The sequence below is a fragment of the Oncorhynchus clarkii genome, chromosome 17 (assembly GCF_045791955.1).
Source record: "Oncorhynchus clarkii lewisi isolate Uvic-CL-2024 chromosome 17, UVic_Ocla_1.0, whole genome shotgun sequence".
In the NCBI taxonomy this organism is placed as follows: Eukaryota; Metazoa; Chordata; class Actinopteri; order Salmoniformes; family Salmonidae; genus Oncorhynchus; species Oncorhynchus clarkii.
The window spans coordinates 7,097,105-7,107,104 of record NC_092163.1 but is presented as its reverse complement, the minus strand read 5'-3'; the positions used below and the strand labels follow the sequence as shown (position 1 = coordinate 7,107,104).

At 47.1% G+C, this 10,000-nt stretch overlaps 1 protein-coding gene across 1 annotated transcript in view; it reads right to left on the bottom strand.

Moving 5' to 3' along the window:
• The window catches only part of LOC139370163 (lysyl oxidase homolog 4-like), a 50,880-nt gene that overhangs the window by 5,556 nt on the left and 35,324 nt on the right, over window positions 1–10,000 (bottom strand). The window contains exons 8-13 of the mRNA XM_071109486.1: window positions 9,897–10,000; window positions 8,718–8,885; window positions 8,180–8,342; window positions 7,681–7,924; window positions 4,087–4,202; window positions 1,708–1,844 (exon numbers count right to left, since the gene is read on the bottom strand). The exon at window positions 9,897–10,000 is cut by the window's right edge and continues 51 nt beyond it. Of these exons, the coding sequence (XP_070965587.1) occupies window positions 1,708–1,844; window positions 4,087–4,202; window positions 7,681–7,924; window positions 8,180–8,342; window positions 8,718–8,885; window positions 9,897–10,000 (932 nt within the window). The remainder of the gene's footprint in view (window positions 1–1,707; window positions 1,845–4,086; window positions 4,203–7,680; window positions 7,925–8,179; window positions 8,343–8,717; window positions 8,886–9,896) is intronic.

Sequence of the window (10,000 nt, the reverse complement as noted above, 5' to 3'; positions counted from 1 at the left end):
ATACAGACACACTCCCTCGCTCACACACACTTTATTGTCAACTTAACTACTTTTGAATAAAGGGTTTCCTTGGCAACCACATAACGACGCGGCAGGCTGGGGCAACAGTCGTCTCGCCGGCCTCCGTTTGATCTCCCAACTTTATGACATGACGAGTGTGTCAGATGATATTCCCAGAAGGCAAGACTGAGTGTTACAGCCCAGCCCGACCAGTGCAGACAGACCACATACAGACAGGCCCCTGTAGGAGCGATGGGTTGGAGGATGGATGGACGGGCCACTCCCTCCTGTCTAAACAAATCCCTTTCATCTCTCTGCTATAGGCTGATGAGAAAGGATGTGATGTGTGGTGGGGCCGGGGGCGTGTGGTAAACATTGTGGTGGTTTAGTCACACAGAGGACCCAATCAGAGAGTCCTTATGGAAGGGGTTGGAATGGAACAGAGGGAAGGCTTTGTGATGTCACATCAGAAGCTTCAGAATGGAATCTTATAGAATTGAACAGAATCTTAGAGAATTCACAAGCAAACAACGTTATTTGAGCCATCTGATGACCAACTAGAAAAACAGAGATGAGATAAAGAAAGATAGAATGAAATCTGCTGCTGTGTCCTTCTCTGTCCCTTCTACAGGTTGTATCTCTGTCTCTGTCTCTGTCTGTCTCTCTGTCCCTTCTACAGGTTGTATCTCTGTCTCTGTCTCTGTCTGTCTCTCTGTCCCTTCTACAGGTTGTATCTCTGTCTCTGTCTCTGTCTCTGTCTCTCTCTCTCTCTCTCTCTCTCTCTCTCTCTCTCTCTCTCTCTCTCTCCCTCTATATCTCTCTCTCTCTCTCTCTCTGTATCTCTCTCTCCCTCTCTCTCTCTCTGTTTCTCTCTCTCTCTCTCTTGCTCTCTCTCTCTCTCTCTCTCTGTATCTCTCTCTCTCTCCCTCTCTCTCTCTCTGTATCTCTCTCTCTGAGTATCTCTCTCTGTATCTCTCTGTATCTCTCTGTATCTCTCTCTCTCTCTCTCTCTCTCTCTCTCTCTCTCTCTCCATTCCAGAGTGAGTATGTGAGCCCCATCCCCCTCCTCCTTGCAAAGGGGTGAGGGGTGAGGGTGTGCCTGGTGGGTGAGACTCTCTCATCAGTGGTAATGTGCTGACACAGTTTCCCTGTCACTGAGCCAAGCCTTTCTCTGAACGATTCTACTAATGGCAGGTTATCACTCCCCTTAAACACAGGTTCAATACATCCCTCTATTTTAAACCCACACTTTCACTCAAACGACCTCCAAGCACGTGAACCAGCTGGACCGGCACGTGCAGACGGAGCCAAGACCCATTTATGCTCCAGTTCTAGTCTGTATCACAGCGTTTCATCTCTTCCTGCTGGTCTCCACGGTTACTGGAGCCAACACTTAGTATTCCTCTTCCAAAAACTAAAACACAGAGCTACATTTGGTTTCCTTTCTTAAAAGTGTTCCATGCAAAAGTTAAGAGGCCGTTGATCCATTGATAAAGCTTGAGTGTGTGTGTGTCTGTATATGTATGTGCATGAGAATGCGTGGGCGTGCGAATGCGTGTGTGTGTGTGTTTGTGTGCGTGTGTGTGTGTGTGTGTGTGTGTGGGTGTGTGTGTGTGTGTTTGTGTCCGTGCGTGCGTGCGTGCGTGCGTGCGTGCGTGCGTGCGTGTGTGTGTGTGTGTGTGTGTGCGTGCGTGCGTGTTTTCTAACCTGAAAGATGTACTCCCCGGGGCTGATGTCTGTGATGTCGATCCACTGACAGTCGATGTCATGGCGATACGTATCCCAGCAACCTACCTGGATACCCTGCTCTCCCATGTTGTAGCATGCGTAGCGCTTCTGGATACCTGCATGTTGCCATGGAAACACAGTAAATGTAGTTGATGGTGACTGATCAAGTTGAAGATCAAGTTCAAGTTAAAGATTTGGATAAGCTCCAGTTCAAGTCTATTGTCACGTGAGAGATCTATTGACAGGTGAGAGATCGATTGTCGTGTGAGAGATCTATTGTCATGTGAGAGATCTAGTGACAGGTGAGAGAGCGATTGACGGGTGAGAGATCTATTGACAGGTGAGAGATCTCGTGACAGGTGAGAGATCTCGTGACAGGTGAGAGATCTAGTGACAGGTGAGAGATCTAGTGACAGGTGAGAGATCTATTGACAGGTGAGAGATCTAGTGACAGGTGAGAGATCTAGTGACAGGTGAGAGATCTAGTGACAGGTGAGAGATCTAGTGACAGGTGAGAGATCTAGTGACAGGTGAGAGATCTCGTGACAGGTGAGAGATCTAGTGACAGGTGAGAGATCTATTGACAGGTGAGAGATCTAGTGACAGGTGAGAGATCTCATGACAGGTGAGAGATCTCATGACAGGTGAGAGATCTAGTGACAGGTGAGAGATCTAGTGACAGGTGAGAGATCTAGTGACAGGTGAGAGATCTAGTGACAGGTGAGAGATCTCATGACAGGTGAGAGATCTAGTGACAGGTGAGAGATCTAGTGACAGGTGAGAGATCTGGTGACAGGTGAGAGATCTCGTGACAGGTGAGAGATCTAGTGACAGGTGAGAGATCTAGTGACAGGTGAGAGATCTAGTGACAGGTGAGTTGATTGGTGTGAAAGTGCATGGGAGGACTTGTGGACTGTTTAGGGTTAGGATAGGGGAAAGCCAGGGACTGGTCAAATTAGGCCAGGTAAGATAAGTGACACAGGTACCGTCAGAGCAGTAGGTAAGGTGATGTACCGTCGGGACAGTAGGTAAGGTGACATACCGTCAGGACAGTAGGTAAGGTGACATAGTGTCAGGACAGTAGGTAAGGTGACATACCGTTTGGGCACCAGTTAAGGTGACATAGCGTCAGGACAGTAGGTAAAGTGACATAGCGTCAGGACAGTAGGTAAGGTGACGTGCCGTCAGATCACTAGGTAAGGTGACATAGCGTCAGGACAGTAGGTAAGGTGACATACCGTTTCGGCACCAGGTAAGGTGATGTACTATCGGGGCAGTAGGTAAGGTGACGTACCATCGGGAAAGTAGGTAAGGTGACATAGCGTCAGGACAGTAGGTAAGGTGACATACCGTTTCGGCACCAGGTAAGGTGATGTACTATCGGGGCAGTAGGTAAGGTGACGTACCATCGGGACAGTAGGTAAGGTGACATAGCGTCAGGACAATAGGTAAGGTGACATACGTTCGGGGCACTAGGTAAGGTGACGTACCATCGGGACAGTAGGTAAGGTGACGTACCATCGGGACAGTAGGTAAGGTGACATAACGTCGGGGCAGTAGGTAAGGTGACGTACCGTCCGAGCAGTAGGTAAGGTGATGTACCATCAGGACAGTAGGTAAGGTGACATACCGTTCGGGCAGTAGGTAAGGTGACATACCGTCAGGGCACTAGGTAAGGTGACATACCGTCAGGACAGTAGGTAAGGTGATGTACCGTCGGGACAGTAGGTAAGGTGACATACTGTCAGGACAGTAGGTAAAGTGACATAGCGTCAGGACAATAGGTAAGGTGACATACCATCAGGACAGTAGGTAAGGTGACATAGCGTCAGGACAGTAGGTAAGGTGACATACCATCAGGACAGTAGGTAAGGTGACATAGCGTCAGGACAGTAGGTAAGGTGGCATACCATCAGGACAGTAGGTAAGGTGACATACCGTCAGGACAGTAGGTAAGGTGACATAGCGTCAGGACAGTAGGTAAGGTGACATTCCGTCAGGACACTAGGTAAGGTGACATAGCGTCAGGACAGTAGGTAAGGTGACATACCGTCGGGACAGTAGGTAAGGTGACATACCATCAGGACAGTAGGTAAGATGACATACCGTCAGGGCAGTAGGTAAGGTGACATACCATCGGGACACTGGGTAAGGTGACATACCGTTCGGGCAGTAGGTAAGGTGACATAGCGTCAGGACAGTAGGTAAGGTGACATAGCGTCAGGACAGTAGGTAAGGTGACATAGCGTCAGGACAGTAGGTAAGGTGACATACCATCAGGACAGTAGGTAAGGTGACATAGCGTCAGGACAGTAGGTAAGGTGACATACCGTCAGGACAGTAGGTAAGATGACATACCTTCGGGGCAGTAGGTGTCCTCCAGACAGAAGCTGGCTTTGTGACCCTCAGCGATCTTAGTTCCATTCAGGGTCAGAAGGTCATAATGGGTGAACACCTCAATGCTGTGGTAGTGCCTGTGAGGAAGAGGAGAGGAGGAGGAGGAGGAGGAGGAGGAGGAAGAAATGGGATGTTAAACGGGTGTCCTGATTCTCTGAGGTCATTAAAGCTCCCATGGCACTTATCGTAAGAGTAGGGGTGTTAACCCCGGTGTCCTGGCTAAATTCCCAATCCGTCCCTCAAACCATCACGGTCACCTAATAATCCCCAGTTGTGTGAGGATAGGAGGATGATGATGTGTTTGTCTGTTGTGTGAGGATAGGAGGATGATGATGTGTTTGTCTGGTGTGTGAGGATAGGAGGATGATGATGAGTCTTTCTTCTGTTGTTGTTTGTCTGTTGTGTGAGGATAGGAGGATGATGATGTGTTTTCTACTGTTGTTGTTTGTCTGTTGTGTGAGGATAGGAGGATGATGATGTGTTTGTCTGGTGTGTGAGGATAGGAGGATGATGATGTGTTTTTCTTCTGTTGTTGTTTGTCTGTTGTGTGAGGATAGGAGGATGATGATGTGCTTGTCTGTTGTGTGAGGATAGGAGGATGATGATGTGTTTGTCTGGTGTGTGAGGATAGGAGGATGATGATGTGTTTGTCTGGTGTGTGAGGATAGGAGGATGATGATGTGCTTGTCTGTTGTGTGAGGATAGGAGGATGATGATGTGTTTTTCTTCTGTTGTGTGAGGATAGGAGGATGATGATGTGTTTTTCTACTGTTGTTGCTTGTCTGTTGTGTGAGGATAGGAGGATGATGATGTGTTTGTCTGTTGTGTGAGGATAGGAGGATGATGATGTGTTTTTCTTCTGTTGTGTGAGGATAGGAGGATGATGATGTGTTTGTCTGGTGTGTGAGGATAGGAGGATGATGATGTGTTTTTCTGTTGTGTGAGGATAGGAGGATGATGATGTGTTTGTCTGTTGTGTGAGGATAGGAGGATGATGATGTGTTTGTCTGGTGTGAGGATAGGAGGATGATGATGTGTTTGTCTGTTGTGTGAGGATAGGAGGATGATGATGTGTTTTCTACTGTTGTTGTTTGTCTGGTGTGTGAGGATAGGAGGATGATGATGTGTTTGTCTGGTGTGTGAGGATAGGAGGATGATGATGTGTTTTCTACTGTTGTTGTTTGTCTGGTGTGTGAGGATAGGAGGATGATGATGTGTTTGTCTGGTGTGTGAGGATAGGAGGATGATGATGTGTTTGTCTGGTGTGTGAGGATTTGAGGATGATGATGTGTTTGTCTGGTGTGTGAGGATAGGAGGATGATGATGTGTTTGTCTGTTGTGTGAGGATAGGAGGATGATGATGTGTTTTTCTTCTGTTGTTGCTTGTCTGTTGTGTGAGGATAGGAGGATGATGATGTGTTTGTCTGTTGTGTGAGGATAGGAGGATGATGATGTGTTTTTCTGGTGTGTGAGGATAGGAGGATGATGATGTGTTTGTCTGTTGTGTGAGGATAGGAGGATGATGATGTGTTTGTCTGTTGTGTGAGGATAGGAGGATGATGATGTGTTTGTCTGGTGTGTGAGGATAGGAGGATGATGATGTGTTTGTCTGTTGTGTGAGGATAGGAGGATGATGATGTGTTTTTCTTCTGTTGTGTGAGGATAGGAGGATGATGATGTGTTTTTCTGTTGTGTGAGGATAGGAGGATGATGATGTGTTTTTCTACTGGTGTTGTTTGTCTGGTGTGTGAGGATAGGAGGATGATGATGTGTTTGTCTGGTGTGTGAGGATAGGAGGATGATGATGTGTTTTTCTGTTGTGTGAGGATAGGAGGATGATGATGTGTTTGTCTGTTGTGTGAGGATAGGAGGATGATTATGTGTTTGTCTGGTGTGTGAGGATAGGAGGATGATGATGTGTTTTTCTGTTGTGTGAGGATAGGAGGATGATGATGTGTTTGTCTGTTGTGTGAGGATAGGAGGATGATGATGTGTTTGTCTGGTGTGTGAGGATAGGAGGATGATGATGTGTTTGTCTGGTGTGTAAGGATAGGAGGATGATGATGTGTTTTCTACTGTTGTTGTTTGTCTGGTGTGTGAGGATAGGAGGATGATGATGTGTTTGTCTGGTGTGTGAGGATAGGAGGATGATGATGTGTTTTCTACTGTTGTTGTTTGTCTGGTGTGTGAGGATAGGAGGATGATGATGTGTTTGTCTGGTGTGTGAGGATAGGAGGATGATGATGTGTTTGTCTGGTGTGTGAGGATTTGAGGATGATGATGTGTTTGTCTGGTGTGTGAGGATAGGAGGATGATGATGTGTTTGTCTGTTGTGTGAGGATAGGAGGATGATGATGTGTTTGTCTGGTGTGTGAGGATAGGAGGATGATGATGTGTTTTTCTACTGTTGTTGTTTGTCTGGTGTGTGAGGATAAGAGGATGATGATGTGTTTGTCTGGTGTGTGAGGATAGGAGGATGATGATGTGTTTGTCTGGTGTGTGAGGATAGGAGGATGATGATGTGTTTGTCTGGTGTGTGAGGATAGGAGGATGATGATGGGTTTTTCTACTGGTGTGTGACTTACTGTAAACAATACATCTATCAAATGAATTATTTCCTACGTTCATCTGATACAGGACGCTGACAGACAGAGATTTTTCTTTTTGACTCAGCTTTTTTTTGCGTAGCCGTGGCGATGAATATATATATATAGACTACAATAGAAAAGAATACGAGACAGTTAGAGATCTGTTTGGAACCATTCCCTCTTTATCACAACCTCACGCTCCCAGAATAGAACAGTAGACGCTGTGTTCGTCAGTTGGATTTGGACCCTGCGTGGTACTGCTGTGGTCAGGAGAGTGACCAGGTTGTTCTCACTCTGTCGACCGCAGCAGAGCCACAACCACAAGCAGTAAAGAACCATTCCACTTTTAATGGTCACAGGCAAGACTGTTGACACGGTTGGTTCCAGAGGAAGGACAACCAGGTCAGGAATAACTGTTCTTTGTTTAGTTGAAAATGCCTATACCACAACCTCCTATCATCTCCATAAAACTACAACTATCACAATCAAACCCTCCTACACTTGTCTTTTAAAACTACAACTACCACAATCAACCCTCCTACACTTGTCTCTTAAAACTACAACTACCAAAATCAAACCCTCCTACACTTGTATCTTGAAACTACAACTACCACAATCAACCCCCCTATACGTGTCTCTTAAAACTACAACTACCACAATCCAACCCTCCTTCACTTGTCAAAACACAACTACCACAACCAATCTCTCTTAAAACTACAGCTGCCACAACCTACAACCCATGTCTCTTAAAACTACAACTACAACAACCCACTAACCTTGTCTATTAAAACTACATCTACCATACATCACAACCCATGTCTCTTAAAACTACAACTACCACAATCCACTACCCTTGTCTATTAAAACTACATCTACCATACATCACAACCCATCTCTCTTAAAACTACAGCTACCACAACCCACTACCCTTCTCTATTAAAACTCCCACAACCCCCCTTTTGAGTACCTGTGACACTGGTGCCAGGTCCAGGACTCCCTGGTCGCTCTAGGTCTGAAGTCGGCCCGGCCCATGTTCATGATGCGTGAGGAGAATCGTAGCAGGCGTCTGTGTCCGTAAGGCCAGCTCATCCGGGCAGCAGAGGACGACAGACAGTTCTCCTCATTGGCACAGGTCAGGAGGTGCAAGGGGCGGTCCTCCAGGTAGGCTGTCTCCTGGACCAACTGGGCATCTAATACCAGGTCAGGGGCCGCTGGTGGGGGGTCAGAGGTTAGAGGTTAGGCGTAAGAGGTTAGCGTTGAAAGGTGAGAGGTTAAGGGTTGAAAGGTCAGCAGGTGGAAGGGTCTATGTGGGTGTTGTTGGGGATGTGTGTGTGTGTGTGTGTGTGTGTGTGTGTGTGTGTGTGTGTGTGTGTGTGCTTGCGTGATCGTGTGCAGGTGTTTGTGTGTGTGTGTGTGTGTGTGAGTTCGTTCGTCCGTGTGTGTGTGTGCTGGCTGTAAGAACTCACTCTCAACACAGGTGACCCCAGCCGCCTTGCCATCTCCTCCCCTGGGACAGTAGACCTGTGTGTTCCTACGACACTGCTGTATGGACATCTCTGTGCCGATGCAGTGGGTTCCAGTCAGAACCACCTCTGCTGCCTCCGGAGCGCCGGGCCAGTACCACGTCTCCTGTAGGACACACACACACACACAGAACCATGAGGGCTGGAACTGAGTCAGTAGGTCACAGGACCAGTGCCAAACCCAAATCCTTTTCAGATAATGACTGCCTGTCATTACCATTATACATAATAGTTTCATTAACAGTCATTATCACATTCCTCCACTCTCTCTTTCTTTCTTTTCTCCGTATGGGCTTTTAATACACACACACACACACACACACACACACACACACACACACACACACACACACAGACACACAGACACACAGACACACAGATGTGTGTGTGTGTGTGTGTGTGTGTGTGTGTGTGTATGTGTGTATGTGTGTGTGTGCACATTTGTACACCTGCGTGCCTCCATGTTAGTTTTGTTCATCACCTGGTGGGCTCTGTTTGCAAAGCCGTAGCCCAGCTGTCTGCACACCACCATGGCCTCGTTGATGCCCCAGTTCTCACTGCAGACGGCCCCCCAGCGCTGTACCCCTCCCACCTCCATCAGCACCTCCACACGCCCCTCTGCAGGCTCCCTGCCCCCCGCCAACCGCACCTGGCACAGACGGGTTAGAAACACTTCATACACACTTCATAGACACTTCATAGACACTTCATGGACACTTCATACACACTTCATAGACACTTCATAGACACTTCATAGACACTTCATACACACTTCATAGACACTTCATACACACTTCATAGACACTTCATACACACTTCATACACACTTCATAGACACTTCATACACACTTCATAGACACTTCATACACACTTCATAGACACTTCATACACACTATATATTCCTATTACCACTTTGTAAACACTAATGAATGCATTTTATGATTGTGTGAGTAAGCTGGTGTGAGTGTGGGGTATGGGTAAGCGTGTGTGTGTGTGTGTGTGTGTATCTCTGTCTCAGTGTGTGTGTGTGTGTGTGTGTGTGTGTGTGTGTGTGTGTGTGTGTGTGTGTGTGTGTGTGTGTGTGTGGGTGTGTGTGTGTGTGTGTGTCTCAGTGTGTGTTTCACCTTGTGTATCTCTGTCTCAGTGTGTATCTCTGTCTCAGTGTGTATCTCTGTCTCAGTGTGTATCTCTGTCTCAGTGTGTATCTCTGTCTCACTGTGTATCTCTGTCTCAGTGTGTATCTCTGTCTCAGTGTGTATCTCTGTCTCAGTGTGTATCTCTGTCTCAGTGTGTATCTCTGTCTCAGTGTGTATCTCTGTCTCTGTGTGTATCTCTGTCTCAGTGTGGATCTCTGTCTCAGTGTGTATCTCTGTCCCAGTGTGTATCTCTGTCTCAGTGTGTATCTCTGTCTCAGTGTGTATCTCTGTCTCAGTGTGTATCTCTGTCTCAGTGTGTATCTCTGTCTCAGTGTGTATCTCTGTCTCAGTGTGTATCTCTGTCTCAGTGTGTATCTCTGTCTCAGTGTGTATCTCTGTCTCAGTGTGTATCTCTGTCTCACTGTGTATCTCTGTCCCAGTGTGTATCTCTGTCTCAGTGTGTATCTCTGTCTCAGTGTGTATCTCTGTCTCAGTGTGTATCTCTGTCTCAGTGTGTATCTCACCGTGGTCTCCAGCCCAGTGTTGGGGACGTTGCAGCGCACAGCCACGTCATTAGTGTGTTTTACACTATAGAGAGGAACCTCCCTGAAAGAACACTGCAGCAGAG